The sequence below is a fragment of the Silurus aristotelis genome (genome assembly GCF_946808225.1).
Source record: "Silurus aristotelis genome assembly, chromosome: 1".
NCBI lineage: Eukaryota > Metazoa > Chordata > Actinopteri > Siluriformes > Siluridae > Silurus > Silurus aristotelis.
In genome coordinates this window covers 15,735,282-15,753,778 of record NC_139574.1, presented here as the reverse complement: position 1 = coordinate 15,753,778, position 18,497 = coordinate 15,735,282, and the positions used below count along the sequence as shown (strand labels likewise).

The window sequence follows — 18,497 nt, the reverse complement described above, 5'->3', positions numbered from 1 at the left end:
CATCCGGCTGACAGCTCGACAGGACTCCTGAGAGAGATAAACACCTCCCCAGTGCTCTGAATTCTTCCTGTTCTCTTCCTGCCCTATCCTTTCTGGAGGTCTGCCTCAACAGGGCCCCTTCACTAATTAACGTTACTAATTAGTGTTCGGATCCTTTGACTACCTACAAGACGGTGTTGGAAGAGTGCATAAACCGAGACTGTGCTCCAGAGGCCATGCCCCAGCTGAGCTTCACAGTCTCAAGCCTGTTGTCTCTAGTATAGCATTGAGTAGACATTTACACACCATTTCATAAAGATGTATGAAACAACAAGTCTTACAAATACACATCGAATTCTCATGACGTTGTAAAACAACAATAAATATGTTAATGGTTAAGTACATATGTGTATTTAAGGTACAATTGTCTGTGACAGAGACTGCAAAGTGTTTCTTACTGCAAAACAAATTCTAAAAGAAAATCAATAACCTTCTAAAGTTTCATTTACACTGGAGCAAAAAGCTTTTAGTCATCCAGTTTCCCGAATCGAATAAAGACAGGTGTCTGCATGTGCCATGCTAAAAAATGAGGTGGCCTTGCTCTAAAAGTCACTGGAAACCCACAGAAGCCACAAGGTCTTTTTTTTTTCTTGAAAGCAGAACTACATTTAGGAAAATGAATCTTTTATATTCTCTTGGCACAAGAGACTTTTTATCTCTGTTCCATTAGCATTTTTGGCACTGAACCAATTTACATTTTTATAGCATAATTAATGAACAAGAAAAGTCATTTACATTTTGCTTCTGCTGGCTGCCTGAGTGTCTGAGTCCATCAGAAACTGAACATTTGAACAATGGGTGTGAGTTTTTAGTGGAGAGGTTGAGGTGGCAGAGAGTAAAGAGCTAAAGATAAGGAATAATGAATAGCAATTTGATAAACAACAGAGATAAATAGAAACGAGTTTCATTCAGGTGTAAATGGAAGGCTAATGTGACCCATGTCTTTCACATCAGTTGGCCTAAACATCAAACGATAGGAGGCAGGACTCTAGCACAAATTAAGCCGTTTAAGCAGCACTGAGAAAAACAATTCATTCAGATGTCATACATATTCCTCAGGCAACATGAAAGCTAGGGCTTACTGTTCTTACTTTTGCATAAACTGATCATTTCCAGTGTATTTATTGTATATTGCACCCGTCTCATGTATATGCAATTTATGTACACTCCTGGACAAAATATATGGGCCAAGCCTGAAATTATGAATTATATAGCTTTTACCGGTCTTATTGAAAAAATAATTGATTAGGTAATTAGCAAGAATTAAACAAATGGATAAAGTAATTTGTATGGGAAGCTTTTTCTTTTGATATTGCTGAATGTTTAAGCTGTGTGGGTAAACTTTTCATAAATAGTCGGTGTAAACACACACGTTGGATTTGATATCAAACATGTGAATCACTATCATGGTTCTACTTCAACACACATAAAGAGTGAATGATCCTGTTTCTAGATTTTTCCAAACATGTTCACTGTAGCACAAGTTTAACATGCAAATGGTGGTACATGAGCTCTCAGGAGTGCATTTGTAATTTTTGGACCAGTGATATTTGTTTTTAAAACCAATAAAAGTTTACTATTTTACCATTTTGGGGATTGACCCATTTTGTCCCATGTATTACGCTACCATGTTACATGATGAATAATATCGCCATAGCCCTAAAGAAACATTTATTTCCAGCATGTACACGCTATACACCGGAACTACGATAAAACCCCCAATTCGACTATTGTCCATATCAGAAGTATATCAAAATATCTACAGTGAGGAAAATAAGTATTTGAACACCCTGCTATTTTGCAAGTTCTCCCACTTAGAAATCATGGAGGGGTCTGAAATTGTCATCGTAGGTGCATGTCCACTGTGAGAGACATAATCTAAAAAAAAAAATCCAGAAATCACAATGTAGGATTTTTTACCATTTATTTGTATGATACAGCTGCAAATAAGTATTTGAACACCTGAGAAAGTCAATGATAATATTTGGTACAGTAGCCTTTGTTTGCAATTACAGAGGTCAAACATTTCCTGTAGTTTTTCACCAGGTTTGCACACACTGCAGGAGGGATGTTGGCCCACTCCTCCACACAGATCTTCTCTAGATCAGTCAGGTTTCTGGCCTGTCGCTGAGAAACACAGAGTTTGAGCTCCCTCCAAAGATTCTCTATTGGGTTTAGGTCTGGAGACTGGCTAGGCCACGCCAGAACCTTGATATGCTTCTTACAGAGCCACTCCTTGGTTATCCTGGCTATGTGCTTCGGGTCATTGTCATGTTGGAAGACCCAGCCTCGACCCATCTTCAATGCTCTAACTGAGGGAAGGAGGTTGTTCCCCGAAATCTCGCAATACATGGCCCCGGTCATCCTCTCCTTAATACAGTGCAGTCGCCCTGTCCCATGTGCAGAAAAACACCCCCAAAGCATGATGCTACCACCCCCATGCTTCACAGTAGGGATGGTGTTCTTGGGATGGTACTCAACATTCTTCTTCCTCCAAACACTTTTAGTGGAATTATGACCCAAAAGTTCTATTTTGGTCTCATCTGACCACATGACTTTCTCCCATGACTCCTCTGGATCATCCAAATGGTCATTGGCAAACTTAAGACGTGCCTGGACATGTGCTGGTTTAAGCAGGGGAACCTTCCATGCCATGCATGATTTCAAACCATGACGTCTTAGTGTATTACCAACAGCAACCTTGGAAACGGTGGTCCCAGCTCTTTTCAGGTCATTGACCAGCTCCTCCCGTGTAGTTCTGGGCTGATTTCTCACCTTCCTTGGGATCATTGAGACCCCACAAGGTGAGATCTTGCATGGAGCCCCAGTCCGAGGGAGATTGACAGTCATGTTTAGCTTCTTCCATTTTCTAATGATTGCTCCAACAGTGGACCTTTTTTCACCAAGCTGCTTGGCAATTTCCCCGTAGCCCTTTCCAGCCTTGTGGAGGTGTACAATTTTGTCTCTGGTGTCTTTTTGGACAGCTCTTTGGTCTTGGCATTTAACAACCTCAAACAGGTGCATCTAATTTAGGATAATAAATGTAGTGGAGGTGGACATTTTAAAGGCAGACTAACAGGTCTTTGAGGGTCAGAATTCTAGCTGATAGACAGGTGTTCAAATACTTATTTGCAGCTGTATCATACAAATAAATAGTTTAAAAATCATACATTGTGATTTCTGGATTTTTTTTTTTTTTTTTATGTCTCTCACAGTGGACATGCACCTACGATGACAATTTCAGACCCCTCCATGATTTCTAAGTGGGAGAACTTGCAAAATAGCAGGGTGTTCAAATACTTATTTTCCTCACTGTATAAGGAGCTATGATTTGATATTGTTTATTTGTGGCTCTTTTATAAGACTGTGTCTTTCAGTTCATAATATAGTTCTCCACAGATGGTGGTTAGAAGTTTTTAAGAGATATATTCCGGATATTGAGCCAGACATAGGGATCCCAGGAGTCAGTTCACCTTGAGACAAAAAGAACATTGAGGAAATGATGCAATCTGTCCAGACCAAGATATCTCCTCTGTGGTTCAACACCCTCCAGCTCAGAAATAAGGTCTTCCTTCCAGGTGTTTAGATTTGAATTATGGTTTAGCCTCATTCTGCTTTGAAATATAAGATTTTGACACACTACAGATGTATCTGATCTGGAATTTTGAAAGGCAGTTGATGTGAAAGTGTTTAAAGTGGCCACCTGCTCCAGACTCATTGAGTTTTGGCACAGAGAGCCTGCTTATGGTGATGCAGAGAACACTTAGACCAAATTTGCTTACAAATTGAGGTCATCCGACCTGACATCTGCACAAACAAATTAGTTTTTATGCTGGATGGTCTGCGAGATATTATTAAAGGTTTTTCTGCAATAAACGGGAATAAAGACAAGTGCATTTATGAGGTCTTCTTAAAAAATCAGCATTAATACCTGCACCAGAGTATCTAAGATTAATCCATTATTCTGGGGGAGGAAAAAAAATCTATGGTAATTAAGTAAAAGTAAAAGAATGCAAGAAATGCAGACATTTTGAACCTTGGAGCCAGTGAATGTAGTACTTTTAAAGCATAGGACAAAACTATGTTCTGTTCTTTTCATGTTGCTGCAGGAAATTGGACAAATACATTTATTAGTGCACATATTTGCACATATACCAGATCAACTAAACAATCTGTGACTCGGCTGTGACATTTTAAACTTAGTTTAAACTATTGATTATTATGTGATTGTTGATTTGTTTTCCTGTAAAAATCCAACAAAGGGGAATCACTAGTAGCTTTTTTTTTTTAGAATCACTAAGGTCACATTTTTCATTCAACACATATAGGATGGATTGGCACTTATAGGATTGGATTCACTTTATTTCCACTCCATCTGGAAATTATCCAACATTGTTAGAGCTAATCCATTCCTGTGGTTGTTTATTCAACACCTTTTAATCGTGCTTATTTGCTTTTTGTGTTGAAATCTGCTTGGAAATGTGGCTGTGGAAAAGATTTATGATGTTAGTGTTCGTGCCATGTCTTTACGCTGTTATGAATTGAGACAGAACTCGTATAGAATGAGACAGAACTCGTATAGAATGAGACAGAACTCGTCAGTTGGTGAATTGTGGCGTGTGTGGATGAGGACTTCTATATTCCTCCGCCTCCCTCCACCCTTTATAGGATGTGTTATCTGATTCATCATCCACACACACACACAGACAGAGAGTCCACGGTGCTGGAGTTGTCTTTGGAGGCTGGAGGAACCCGGAGGCGCGCTCAAATGGCTCCGCTACAGATCATTGTGTTGGTTTTGCAAACCTGACAGTCGCACAACCCAAGCGCAAAACTAACCCCCTGTGAGATGTGGCTGAGATGTGACGTCCCCGCGCTCGTGCGCACCTGACGTCTTTTTTGCAAGTGTACAAGTTGAATAGTGTGCCTTGGCACCCGGTACCGGAGCGCCATGCCCTCGGATACACGGCGCGCCGCATCATGCTGAGCCGCTCGGCCGCTCTCGTGCTCACCCTGAGCGCCGTGGCGGGTCTCGCACCGCGTTCGGGGGCCTGGAGCGATGACAAGCTGGTGGCAGCGCCCATCAACTCCACCAGCGGCTTTCTGGCCAGCCTGGAGGTGGGCTACTCGAAAAGGTCGGTGGCAGCAAGCGAGGATGACGACGCGTCGTCCAGGTGCAACGTGAGCGTGGAGAGGCTGCCGGCCAAGCTGGTGGCGCGCTGGGACGGAGACCTGGGCTTGCGCTGCGACGTGCTCGTGTACACCACCAACAGCCACGGAAAGGCGTTCTTCTCGGCCGCCTTTAACCGCGCCGCGTCGCCGGTTTTCATCGAGCACGTGGGCGTCGCGGGCGCGCAGCAGGAGTTCAGGCTGTGCATTGGATGCGGTCTCTCCCGGTTCAGGCGCTTCGGCCGATCCAGACCGGACACCGCGGACAGCGTGCACTTCTGCTGCCTTGACTTCGCCTTAGACGAACTCAAAGGAGACCGGAGCTGGAGGCTGAATCGGAAACCCATCGAGTCCACGCTCGTCGCCTGCTTCATGACTCTGGTTATTATCATATGGAGCGTGGCTGCCCTCATATGGCCGGTGCCCATCATCGCGGGCTTCCTACCCAACGGAATGGAGCAACGGAGACCCAGATAAACCCTTTTATAACCAAACTGGCTTTACCTCCTTCACCGTGCGCCAATGTCGTTAATTGGCATATAGGATATTCTGGTCAGATAGTAATATTATCATGTTTAAAACGTCTTTATAGAATCTGTAAAACGTGCAAAATAGATTTCATGTGTTTTTTTAATGGGTCTATGAATAGAGAGTAGGCCTGAGTATTAGCCTATATTTATTCAGCTGTCTCTTAAATAATGTTTGTTTTTAATCTTAAACGTTCTTCATATTATTGAGAAGACTGTAGAAACGGTTTATTTGTTATGGGGATTTTTTAAGACGCACAAAAAATGTCCTTGTTGGCTTTACTGTATTTATATTTGTAAAAGCTAATAAAATGTGGAAGTCCATTTTGTGGAAATTGAGTAACAATAGATCTAAACCTGACCGACCCACACACTGCTTTTAAAACACCTTACTGAAATCCCTGCCCTGTGGCCGTCTACTGTTCCCGCATGCTCCTCAGTGTAGCTACAGGGCGGATCCCTTTCTGCCCACCTGAGAAACTACACCGTGGAAGCGGCTCTATTCCCGGAAGTTGGCCGCATTTTTTTTTAATCGATCTGGTTGTGTATGGCGAAGAAGGTTTACACTCAGTCGTTCTAACCCATACGGAGGAGGAAAGTCATGAGGCTGTTTGGTGACATGCTGGTTCTTTTTGGACTGGTTCACTGGCCGCTGTGGATCATCTCAATCTCAGGTAAATTCAACTTCATTCATGCCCTACGCACTTAACGTCAGCACCGGATCCTGCCACCTGAACACGCTGTATAAAGTCTATCAGGAGGCGTTGAAATGATATATTTATATTTTAGAAAACTTATTTTACAAAGCAAGTTATAATGTAAGAAGGATTTGTCAAACCAGAAAGTCTGGGTTTATTAGACTGCACTGAGATTGGGGTAGTGTTTCATCCGGTTTTGTTCTAGTATAATAATAATAATAATAATAATAATAATAATAATAATAATAATAATAATAAAAAAAAAAAAAATATATATATATATATATATATATATATATATATATATATATATATATATATATATATATATATACACACACACACACACACACACACACACAAGTAAAGTGTAATATATTGTGTATGTATGTACAGTATGTATGTATGTGTGATTTGATATATTAATTTCTTTCCATTATTGTACGATTGCTATAGTTGTGATTTCCTAAATAGCCTTACTTAGAATTAAAATGTCCAAAAAACAAATTATTTCCACCCCAAAAATGTCCAGAAATGTGATTTATTTAAAAAACAGGTAGGCCTGTAAACGTGTCTATTACCAGAATTTGCCAAGCCTGAAATAAATGTGTAAAGTTTGAAAAAAATTTTATGTTTTAAATAATTATGTTAAATTGATTAGTTGAAGTTTGACAATATCTGTTTTTCTTAGATGCACATTATGTGATATGACCCTTTTGCTGTTAAGTGTACCTTCTATTCAAAGGATGTAAAATTGGAGTATATCAAAACACAATTTTTTATCAATTATATGTTGAACATAATTAATCTTTAACTTAATTTAACCTTGTAGATCTATGAAAAATTTAATGTTTAGTGTAAAACTTTTTGCTCCACTCAGCTGCTGTACTGTGATTAGAAATGGTGTCTATGTTAGAAAAGGGAAGAGAACATAATGCTTATGTGTATTAACATGAAATTCATTGCGAAACTAAAATGACATAGTAATTAATTTATGTGTTACATTGGGTGTGAGCTGATTTTGAGCTTGACATGCCATTATCATTGTTATCAAACACATAGTTACTACTGGAGTGTAAATACTTGATTGGTAAGATATAATATGTGACAATCAGATGAGACTGTTCATTTATCCTGTTTAATTGTTTAGACAAATTTAAACCATAGTATTACAGATGCTGATTAAATCATTGTGACAAAAAAAGTTGCTGTTTGGCATCACTAAAATTAAACTCTATTCCTTTCACAGCCATTAAATATGTTGCAAAGAAACAGTTGTAAACGCATTACACAGTTGTGGAAAATAATTATTATGAGAGCTAAGGCTAAAAGCATATAGACAACTTAACTGTATTTTGACCTTAAGTTCCGATTGCATCTTCATGCAATCCAATTGCTCAAACCCCATTTTGAATTTAAGGAAGCTGGGAAGAGCTGTGGTTATGACAAGTATGACTCAATGATATTAAAACACACAATGAATTGTATTGAATATTTGTGTAGAAGAACTTTACTTATCACCCATGTCTTTAAATAAAACACCTTAAATGGTATTAAGGATAAGATCTACTGTATATAGTGGATTAGAGGTACTCATTGACTTCTATTTTGGTTTTGATTGACATCACACTATTAAAATCTTTTATTTTTTTCTCAGGAGGTCAAGCACTTTCCATACTTCTTTACAGCAATTCAACCATACATATAAATAAGACAACTATTTCGCCAATAAAATGTGAAGTGTGTATCGGAAAGTCGTGCAAGTCCTCTCTGACGCTCAGTAAAAGCATGGAGGTGGTCTTCAACTGTCCACAACCAGAAAAAGCCTTCATGGTGGAGATTGTTCAGCACATTGGTAGACCATGTCTTTCCTTCTTTTACTACACATACCAACAATTTTGAATTACAAATATTTTATGTCAATGATTATTCAGATTTTTTTTTTACACACATTTCTATTGCACATTTATAAGGATACAGGTTTATATTTGGGTTCTAGTGCTGCATACGCTTATTAAGCATTATTCCTTCGCTAAAATATTTAAACTGTTCAGTTGGCCATCACTGACCTTATCTCTTTTTGCAGTATGTGCCAGTACGTGTAATGGTACAATCATAGCAGAGGACTACCCTTCTCTCCAAAACTTTAACCGCACCTTTACCTGGAACGTGAAAGTCCAGGGACACAAGGCTTTTGGCTTGGACTTCACCAAAGCAGGTTTAAGACAGATCCAACCTACAGAGCAATGTCAAGACAAACACATCTACACAGTGTCTACAGCCACAGCCACAGTTGGGAAGTTTTGTCGTCTGGGCACAATCAAAAGCATGCAGGTGCTTCGGGAAGGCAGCGTGTCTTTGCAGGTTCCTGGAAAACAACAGCTGAACGCAGCAAACTATGGTGTATCGATAGGATCGCAAATAACATGTAAATAAGCTTTAATGAACACAGTGGTCTTTGTTGAAAAAGTAGTACAGATGATCAGCCAGCAGAAATATTCATATGATGGTTATACATATAAAAGTGTAGTTAATGTTTCACCTGGCCTGTACTGCCGCAGTATAATCATTATGGTTACTCTTCAACAGCACCTGCGATTATCAACGTCACCCTGCCAGAGGAGCCATCGTCCCAGGAATTCTTTTCACCAAACTACCCAGGGAGCTTTCCTGATGATGGTCTAATCACATGGGCCTTCCAAGTTTCAAACAAGGTCTATTCATCAGTGCACATACTGAACTACACTGAGCCCATATGTGATACAAAGGATACACGAATGGAGTACCAGCTACATAGCAAGACCTTTGTGAAAAAACTGAGTGAGGCACAGCTATCTGAGCACCAGGGCTCGTTCAATCTTTCACTGCAAAACTGTAATGTAGACACACAATCCTCCTCCACTAGTCTCACTCTGCATTTCAAAATATCTGCCGTCCGGAGAGGCAGTGAAGGTTAGTGTGGTTTAATGCTCCTTTTTAAAATAAAATTTTATAATGTGTTTATAAAAAAGCATTTCACTGTGCCCCAGCAAAAGCATGGAACAAGGCAACTGTTTAATCACAGTTGCTTTTAGGAATTATACAGATATGCTCTAGAACTATTCTGAGCAGGGTCAAGTGATTAAAGAAATATAATAAATCAATAAAGACTATAGAAGAATATTAAAGGTTATTAAAGATTTGTAGAGTGCTAAATATGGTAGTAGTTTATAGCTGATGCTTTATGGGGAAACGAAGCTGTCCAGAGCAGGAGTTAATGCACAAAACATCATAACATTCTAGATTAAAGAAAAAAAGGGCTAGTTAGGAAACATCTCCAAGTTACGTATGTAACCATGGCTCTCTAAGGACTAACAGAGCCAACCCTTTGGTAAACTGTTTGTGAAGGAAATCCAGCACTTAACCAACTGGGCAGTTCACTGGATCCAATTGGTGCAGGTTGCACATACACTAAACAAACGCCATCTCGCAGCATACGACCTCCTCATAGAGGGAGCTCTGGAATGAAGAGCTCCCCCCTCAGGGGCCACAGCCACAGCCTCCACAATTCTGTGTGGGGGTGAATTATTGTGCCCCTGCTTGAGAGAAGAGATCCCTCCTGAGAAGAATCTTTCAGGGAGGGTACTCAAGAAGGGCTACCAGGTTTACGAACCATGGTCTGCCCAACCACTGCGGGGCCACCAGGAGGAGACAGACTCCATCCCAGCGAACTCTCTCCAGAACTCCCAGGAGCAGCGCGATGGCAGGAAAAGCATACAGGCATAGCCTCGGTCACGGCGAGCCATGGCGTCCAGCCCAAGAGGGGTCTCTTGAGTCCCAAACAGGTCTACTTGAGCCCTGCTGAATCTCTCCGAAGTCTGCTCCACCACCTTAAGGTGGATCCGCCATTCCCAGGGTCTTAAACCCTGTGGAATCACATTAGATGCTGCTGCTATAAGCCCAAGCAGTCTCAGTAACTGCTTGACAGTGATGGAGGGATCACCTCTATGGCCTCCTTTCTCAGAAGAGTGTCTACTTCTTGTTCCATGAGCACAGCCTGCTCAGGTTCCACCAGGGTGGACATGCAAGCACGATGTGCACAGTGGGCTCCCTCAAGAACTGACTTCGCATGCTTCGCTCCCAGACTAGCCACACAAAGCCTGTGTGTATCCCCCCCAATATAGCGGAGCAGGGAGGAACACACAGTCGGTAGGTGTGCTTAATCTTTTTTGCAGCCTTAATTTTTGGACAAACAATTGACATAGAAAACACAGGATTACACACATCATTTAGAGCGTGGACAATGCAGAGAGGTTTGCGAAGCGTTGTTGAAGCAGCTCGAGTTCCTGAAAGGGAACTGGCCCTAATTATGCCTAATTTTTAAACAGCTTACAATATATCTCAATTCTCAGTTATTCTCTAGTAATTTATGTTTAGCTGTTACTATCATTTAATGAATTTAGAAAATATATAAGAGAAATAAACTTGACTTGACATTTAATGCATAAGGAAGAACAGGTCTTTACTATCACTGCTTTTTGGCTATGCAGTATACTTGATTCTGTTTTATGTTTTAATTGTGTTCATCCCTGTGTAATTATGAGTTATTCATTATTTTACCCTTCTATTCTGGCATTTTAAATGCGTGTACAAATAGAGATGGCTTGTTTTGACGCAGTTAACAAGTTCACACTGAAAAAGGTATCAGATAATGATGATTAAGATGAAGGCTTGAACATCTGACCATATTTCATGGACTGTGCAGTGTATTATAATTATTTTAAATCCCATTAAAATGTGATGTCCCGGGTTTTTTTGCTTTCACCAGATGTCCACTGTTTATTTAACTTTTTTATTGTTTGCTGTGCTTACACGCTCACAAATGCCTAAATGCCTGTCTTGATTGGCTACTACTAAAGAGAGACTCAGAAAGAGCACTAAGGTCTATGTTTTAATCATCTCACAAGTTGATTTAAACAAAAATTCAAACAAAAGCTCAGTAAGAAACAGGTTTCTAATTAATATTAAGGTTACCTGTACAGTAATAGTTATATGATTGTTGTATTGTTGATGTGTAATAATGAGTCATTTGGATGACTCCAGTTCCTGTCAGTTCTTCATTTGGAAAGTCCCATTTCATTAGTCAACTTTTATAGAGAAACCAAAAACCCTATTTATTTCTTCAAGGAATTTAATCTCACGCCTGCAAATTTTATGTCCATTTTACACTAGTTCTTTAAATTTTTATAAATTTAATAGCTCCTGTGTTTTTCAAGCTATAAAAAGCTTTTGGCTTTGGTGATTCTCACTGTTTCAGTGCGCTGTACTGTGGATCTGAAGAGGGAAAAGGCGCTACAGATACTCATAAAGAAAAAAAACCCCAAATCGGATTGTATTTTAAAACTGAATTCATTGGCACAGCAGACAGCTACCATTACTTCAGAAAAGATCTCTTTTGTATCTTTTATCGACTGCAAGGAGGAGGACCTGATTATCACTATTAACAAAACTATAAGTAAGACCTTAATTTTTTTTTTTAAATGCTAATCATGACCATTTTCCACGAGACAATAATTCTCCATTTATCGTTTTATTACCAGAATGTCAGCAGCTAAGAGACTGCCCATCCCCTGGATCTCTACGGGTGCCTTCACTAGAGAAATGCATCATGGGAGTTGTGCAAGAGGTCCAATGGCACCTGTATGGCCCACAGCATGGCGCAGTGGAGCTGTTGTCATCAGCGGGCAGCCTGCAGCAGGCTGTGCCTGGCCACAGATGCAACAACACTGTACTTCTGACTGTGTCAGAATATGAGCCCCAAGGCGTCACTGTCGGACAGTTTTGTCCTCAGGGAGCTATTCACAAGATCCAAATCAATGTTGCAAACATTACAGTGAGTGCTTCTCCCGCAGGAGGCAAGAGTTTAAGGCGGATCACAGACTCCCTCTTACAAGTTTCATTTATTAAATCTATAAAAGGTAAACACTCAGAAGACACTCGTTTTTTCAACTTATGTATAAGGCTGTTTTAGATTTGAATCATCACATTCTGAATAGACAACTCTTTAGAGTATAGAGAATAGAGTATTTAATGTTTTTGAACTAGCCTGTTTATGTCTTTAGTTAAATTCTATAGCTGATGTAAAGGTGTTATAGACAAATATTTAAGACAGAATGTAAGGCTTTTTAAATGGCATAGACTTCCATTAATTGGAATCCAGTGTATAACTAATTAATCAAACCTTAAACTCCCAAATTGTCTAGTCTGATTGATTACTTTTAGGATAAATTGTATTTTATTTTTGGCTGAACTAATTTTTTAATGATCACTCTCCTTTTTAAACAGATATCTTTGTAAAGTGGTCACGTATTTCTATCTCTTTTGTTTCAGAGCACTACATTTTCACTGTCTTGCCAAAAAAGGATATACCAGTGCTCTTAGCAACTCCAGCATGGCCATTGGGAATGAAGGATTATGCCACTGTCTCTTGGTTTGTCTCATTCCCTGCACAGCTTGAGGCTAATGTGAGATTTCCCAATGTTAGCCAGCTCACATGTAAGAATCGCCCCGCGTACATTAAATTGCACAGGCAACAATCACAAGACAAGATGTACAGCTGGCAAGATCAAAATCCTAAGGATGTGGTTCTGTCAGAAAGTTTTTACCTCAACATGTCCAACTGCTTGCCATTGAAAGGAGGCTTTAGCGTGGTCAGCCAGGTCACCTTGCACACAGGCAAAAGTACAAATTTCTTTATTGATCTCTGATATTTTTCTATTCACATCATTCTCTTTTGGTGTTGTTGATTCACACAGTAAAGGATGGCCACAGTCTTACATTTACAAAAGTGCATTATGTAGTATACTTTGATGCCATGATAAAAATAAGTTTTACCTTGTTTCAGGTGTGCTTCTGAGCATCATCCTGAGTGTTGTCAGTGTTGTTTTGCTGCTGATTGCAATCACTTTAGCTGTGTTTTGTATAAGAAGGTGAGTCTATGTCCAGAATAACATCACTTTTAATCTGCATGAAAGTCTGGTCGTGAATGTATTCTCTTACACTAAACAGAAAAAAGAAGCAGAGGGCTCCTGAGGTCGCAGTGTACAATCCCAATGGCCATTCCTTCCTACCAGGCACTAACAGGATTCCACAGGAAACAGAGGATGAAGATTTTCACATTTATAATTACATAGATGACCACATGGTATATGGGCATCTTTTGAAAGACTCAGTGGAAATGAATGAGGTTGGAAAGTCAGCTGTAGGTGTGTACCGGAGCTTCACTGGACCTATAGAACAGCAGCCTTTAACAGAGAATGGAGGATGTGAGGAGCCAGAAGTAGGGGTCTACAGGCCTTTCATTGGGCATCAGAGATTTTCAGATATGCCTGATAGACCTGTAACTTCAGAAGAGAATCTGGCATGTAAAGACAAGCAAAAAGCAGATGAGGAAATCATAGGAGGTGACGCCATTCAGCAACAGGAAACTGTGCCAAACATTCAGAAAGTAGTGAAAACAGAGGAAGAACAGGATTAATAAGAACTTCTGGAGAGTTTTAATTACTGTAAATCTTGTAATGCACTGGAAGCAAACATAGAGAGGACCATGTCTATTTTTTAACTACTTTGTCTCTTTGTGTACTGTGTAGCCCGTTTGACTATGTGCCTTGAATCATATCTTCCTGTTAATACCACAAAATGCTGAATTAATTTAAAACACATGTAAAGACACTGATGAAAAATTTATCACATTTAACAATTTATTTTGTGCGACATAATAGAAGTGTTGTGTTGAATGCGGTAGTGTTACTACCACCTTTTTTTACAGATGAAAAAAAATTTTTTGTCACATATGACGCATATAAAGTGCACCCTAGGTGCTAAATTAGCTTATATGTGTAAAGGGTTTTTTAGAGCCCAAAATGCTCCATTCAAGTAAGTTACATAAATAAGAATATTTATTTTTAAATTCAGATGATGTCAGTATTACGCCAGATAATTTACACATCTGGCGCAAGTGTGTTGTAATGTTATTTGGAAGCAACAAGAGCCATATTATGTAACTCTTAATAAAACCTGTTTTATTGGACATTATTGTGGAGTGCAGTAATCTGTTTAACTGGAATACATCACTTATTACAATAAGAACTGTTCAGAATCTGTGCACTGAGTGCAATTCCAAAAGAAATGTAGTTTGATTTATTAGGCAGTGTACAGAAATGTGGCAAACTGCAAATATGAATGGGTATATTAGAGCTGCAGTATCTGTTATGAAAAACTATGCATCCTGCATGGACTTTCAGAAGTAAGTGCCTCTTACTGTAAATTAATCCTTTCTGATCAGTTTTTATAACAAGCCATTAATAAGTTTGAATAAAAATCAGTATGGAACACAAATCGCAAATATGCCTGTATTTCTGTTATTTAAAATCAGGTTTTGTTCTTTTTTGAACAGATCAATCACATTTTGATTATGTTTTTGGACTAGATTCTGTAAAATTCAGCTGACTCTGCATCTGTTTCTCATTAGTAAGAGATGTGTTGAAAACGAGTGGATGAATGTCTACTTGCGTAACAAAAAGTAATACGAAAGGCTTGGCTTGTTAGCAAAGGCATCCTCATCACCACTGTTGGCTTTGAGTTCAGCTTGTTTCTTACTTATTAGCCAGGTTTCAGCCTTTGAAACCAAATGCACTATACAAAGCTGTTACTTTCATGTCTAAAGGACATGGTTAAAGATAAAAAGGAGCAACAGGAGCTCAGACAATATTGAACTCACAGACAAAGGCCTTCTCAGCACGGCAGTTTGCATCAAACCATTTCCCACTGTCTATAATAGACATGAAGGCGCAATTCTGGCTGCGGCCACCTACTGGCTGACGGGTGACTTCGGTCTCCCAGTTTTGAAAACGTATCCTGGACCCTGTTATGTCAACCCACTCTCCCTCTTTCAGAAGGTCATTGATGCCAAGCCAAATTTGTTCCATGGGTCCAATCGTCTCATGCACATAGACATAAAGTTGGTAATTTTCATTGCCTGTAACAGGAGTGCTCAGGCTGCCACCCTGTAATATGCAATCATCAGTAGCGGCATGGAAGTTCTTCTTTACTGGGCTGGCCAGGAAACACTTGCCTGGAACCTTAATGCCTTTCAGACAAACTGGAATAGAAAGGATGACACAAGGCTATGTTAAAGTTTCAAAAGACAACCAGCAGATGCTAAAATGTATGGCAAGAGGAATGTCAATTCCAATTGATTTGGTGCAAAGTAAAAAAAAAAAAAAAAGTAATCTAAAGCAGCCAATTACTAATAAATAGTATACATTTTAAAATGTTATAAAGAACAAAGTTAGATTAGCTTTGAAAAACTGTTTAGGTAGTAAACAATCAACATGTTATATCTATTCAAGTGTTCACATCGTAGTGCGGATTAATTCTCAAACCAGCAGTACTGTTTATTTCAACATTGGCACCCAAATAAGATCATTTTGTTTGATAATGTGTAAAGATTAATCTCCCATAAGTAGTGATAATGTACATAGAAAAAGCCCCTGTACTGTATTCTTATCATCTACAAGAAGATATGTATACACAGCTACAACTTTAACAGGGTTGACTACCATCTGTCCATACAGATGTTTGATAGTGTGATGAAATATTGTGGCTCAGGGAATAGAGTGTTATATACAGTGCAAGAGTTATAATTTAAATCAGTGAGGAGGCAAATGACAGCAGTGCCACATCATCCCATCCATTCAATATGGTATACTTAAAGAGTAACAAGAAACAGTAAAGTATTCCCATTGCACAAGTAATCACTGCCTTAAACATTTCCATATTTTGTGGAAAGGAAACTAATCTAATTGTGACTAACATTCATGTTCTAACAGATCCTGGGTTGTTCCAGGAACAGGTAACATTATACTAAGGACTTATGACACTTTTATTGTACACAGGTGTTTCAGAGCACTGTGGTGAATGCTGTAATCCTTTATACTCAGCATTTGGAAAAAACTGACCTCCAATAAAAAAAAAAAGGGGGAATGGAATAATGATTCAACTGGGAATTCCATGTTGGAAATTTGTTAAACACACACATGGCCTGAGTTGTCATAAAAAATAAATAAAATAAATTGTTTTGTAAGAAGGTTGTTGGAATGGTTTTGCAAGTTTAGATTTGTAACCAACAGTAATTGTAGCTGTTATTCTTCTTAGATTTTATTAGCATGGTTAGACAAAGGAAAACAGACTATAAATACTTTGCTAATCAATTTATGAAATATAATCCCAAAAGTGCATTTCAGATCCAAGTTTAAAACTGCAAATGGGAAATGTTTTGCACTGAAAACTAGACTGCAGACTACATTAAATAAAGTTTTTAGATATTTATTAGATTCCAGCAGTACTAAACATGTTACAGTCTATGCTGACAAAAATGTGTATGTAAATGCATAGTTTATTCTAATAACATTAGAATGGGGCCACTAAATGTAGTGCTGTATTTAGTTTGTTGAAAAATAATGTAAATGCATTAATTTCAGTGTCCCCAACTCAAAATGCTTTCTCACACACCTAATTCAGCAGAATGACAAGTTCAATATACAGTAAATGCACAACATTAAGAGGCCACTATAAATGCACAATTATTATTAATAATAAATTTATACTGCCCTCTACAGGTAGATTAATTGTATCATGCCAGTTTTATTCAGTACCTATTTGCAGAGCATGCACTTGCTTCAGGATATTCAAATCCTTCACAATCTCATCGATCTTTTTCCTCAGCTCTTCAATGGCAGTGCTGTGAGCATCTTTTGATTCCAGCAGCACATCTATTAAACATTCATGAAGCAAACAACTCAGCAAAGCATACACTTAATTATACATTCTTATACTATTTACCATTTTTTACATTTCAATAAACACTCATTTGTCTAACCTTAATGAGTACACTAATAGAATTAGAAAAAAGAAATAAAATTTTCTTAGTATACTTGCCTTTTGTTTCATTTTGTGTCTGTATGCTCTGTTCCAGCAGGCCATGAGCAGGACATATTATACACAGGAACAAGGCAATACCCCTTAATACCATGTTTACTTTAATCTGGATTCTTAAATTGTATGTGAACAGAGAGATCTAATAGCTGAAGTAACTCTGCTCTGTGTCAGCCTGTGCGATGTGAAACATGCCCAGTGTCAGAGCTGTGTGAGACTTAAATGAAACGCCTACAGGAGGGAACCTTTGCTGTACTATTCCCCCTGTTCCCTGTAAACACTGCAGAGCTCCAACTTTCATTCCACATCCCCACACCCATATCTAACCAGCTGTATGCAATTTACTCACCATATGCTTTTCTCAACTTTAGTTTAATACTGCACAACATAATAAAAAACAAAAACAAACAAGCAAACAAAAACCGTTGTACTGACGATTATGCTATGTTGTGGACAAACAGAAAGAAATAGAAAAAAAATAGACACCGAACCAATATAACAGCCACAGTAAACATTTCACTAACGTAGATACACTGAACAATAATATAAATAAAACTTTTGTTTTTGGCCTCATCTTTTATGAGCTGAACTCAAAGATCTAGGACTTTCTTTGTACACAAAAGGCCTATTTCTCTCACAAATCTGTCTAAATCGGTGTTAGTGAGCACTTCTCCTTTGCCGAGATAATCCATCCACCTCACAGGTGTGGCATAGATGTTGATTAGACAGCATGATCATTGCCCAGGTGTGCCTTAGGCTGGCCACTATAAAAGTCCACTCAAAAATGTGCAGTTTTACTGAATTGGGGGTCTGAAAACCAGTCAGTATCTGGTGTGACCACCATTTGCCTCACGCAGTGCAACACATATCCTTCGCATAGAGTTGATCAGTTTGTTGATAGTGGCCTGTGGAATGTTGGTCCACTCCTCTTCAATGGCTGTGTGAAGTTGCTGGATATTGGCAGGAACTGGAACACGCTGTTGTATACGCCGATCCAGAGCATTCCAAACCTGCTCATTGGGTGACATATCCTTTTGAGTATGCTGGCCATGCAAAAACTGAATGTTTTCAGCTTCCAGGAATTGTGTAT

General features: G+C 39.0%; 3 protein-coding genes across 3 annotated transcripts; 2 read left to right on the top strand and 1 right to left on the bottom strand.

Moving 5' to 3' along the window:
* Window positions 1-5,019: 5,019 nt before the first annotated feature.
* Window positions 5,020-6,059, top strand: tmem158 (transmembrane protein 158; the record flags this gene model as incomplete). Its single annotated transcript, XM_083549217.1, has 1 exon — window positions 5,020-6,059. The coding sequence occupies one exon, from the start codon at window positions 5,020-5,022 to the stop codon at window positions 5,683-5,685; it is 666 nt and encodes a 221-aa protein (XP_083405343.1). The 3' UTR covers window positions 5,686-6,059.
* A 142-nt stretch (window positions 6,060-6,201) lies between these two features.
* Window positions 6,202-14,501, top strand: cdcp1a (CUB domain containing protein 1a). The gene is made up of 9 exons (XM_083545748.1): window positions 6,202-6,409; window positions 8,091-8,288; window positions 8,520-8,861; window positions 9,023-9,385; window positions 11,730-11,927; window positions 12,013-12,390; window positions 12,803-13,153; window positions 13,317-13,401; window positions 13,481-14,501. The coding sequence occupies exons 1-9, from the start codon at window positions 6,337-6,339 to the stop codon at window positions 13,947-13,949; spliced, it is 2,457 nt and encodes an 818-aa protein (XP_083401874.1). The 5' UTR covers window positions 6,202-6,336; the 3' UTR covers window positions 13,950-14,501.
* On the bottom strand, window positions 14,150-17,642 carry clec3ba (C-type lectin domain family 3, member Ba). Its single transcript, XM_083549385.1, has 3 exons — window positions 17,411-17,642; window positions 17,128-17,244; window positions 14,150-15,572 (listed from the first exon to the last, which is right to left on the bottom strand). The coding sequence occupies exons 1-3, from the start codon at window positions 17,502-17,504 to the stop codon at window positions 15,172-15,174; spliced, it is 612 nt and encodes a 203-aa protein (XP_083405511.1). The 5' UTR covers window positions 17,505-17,642; the 3' UTR covers window positions 14,150-15,171.
* Between the last annotated feature and the right edge of the window lie 855 nt (window positions 17,643-18,497).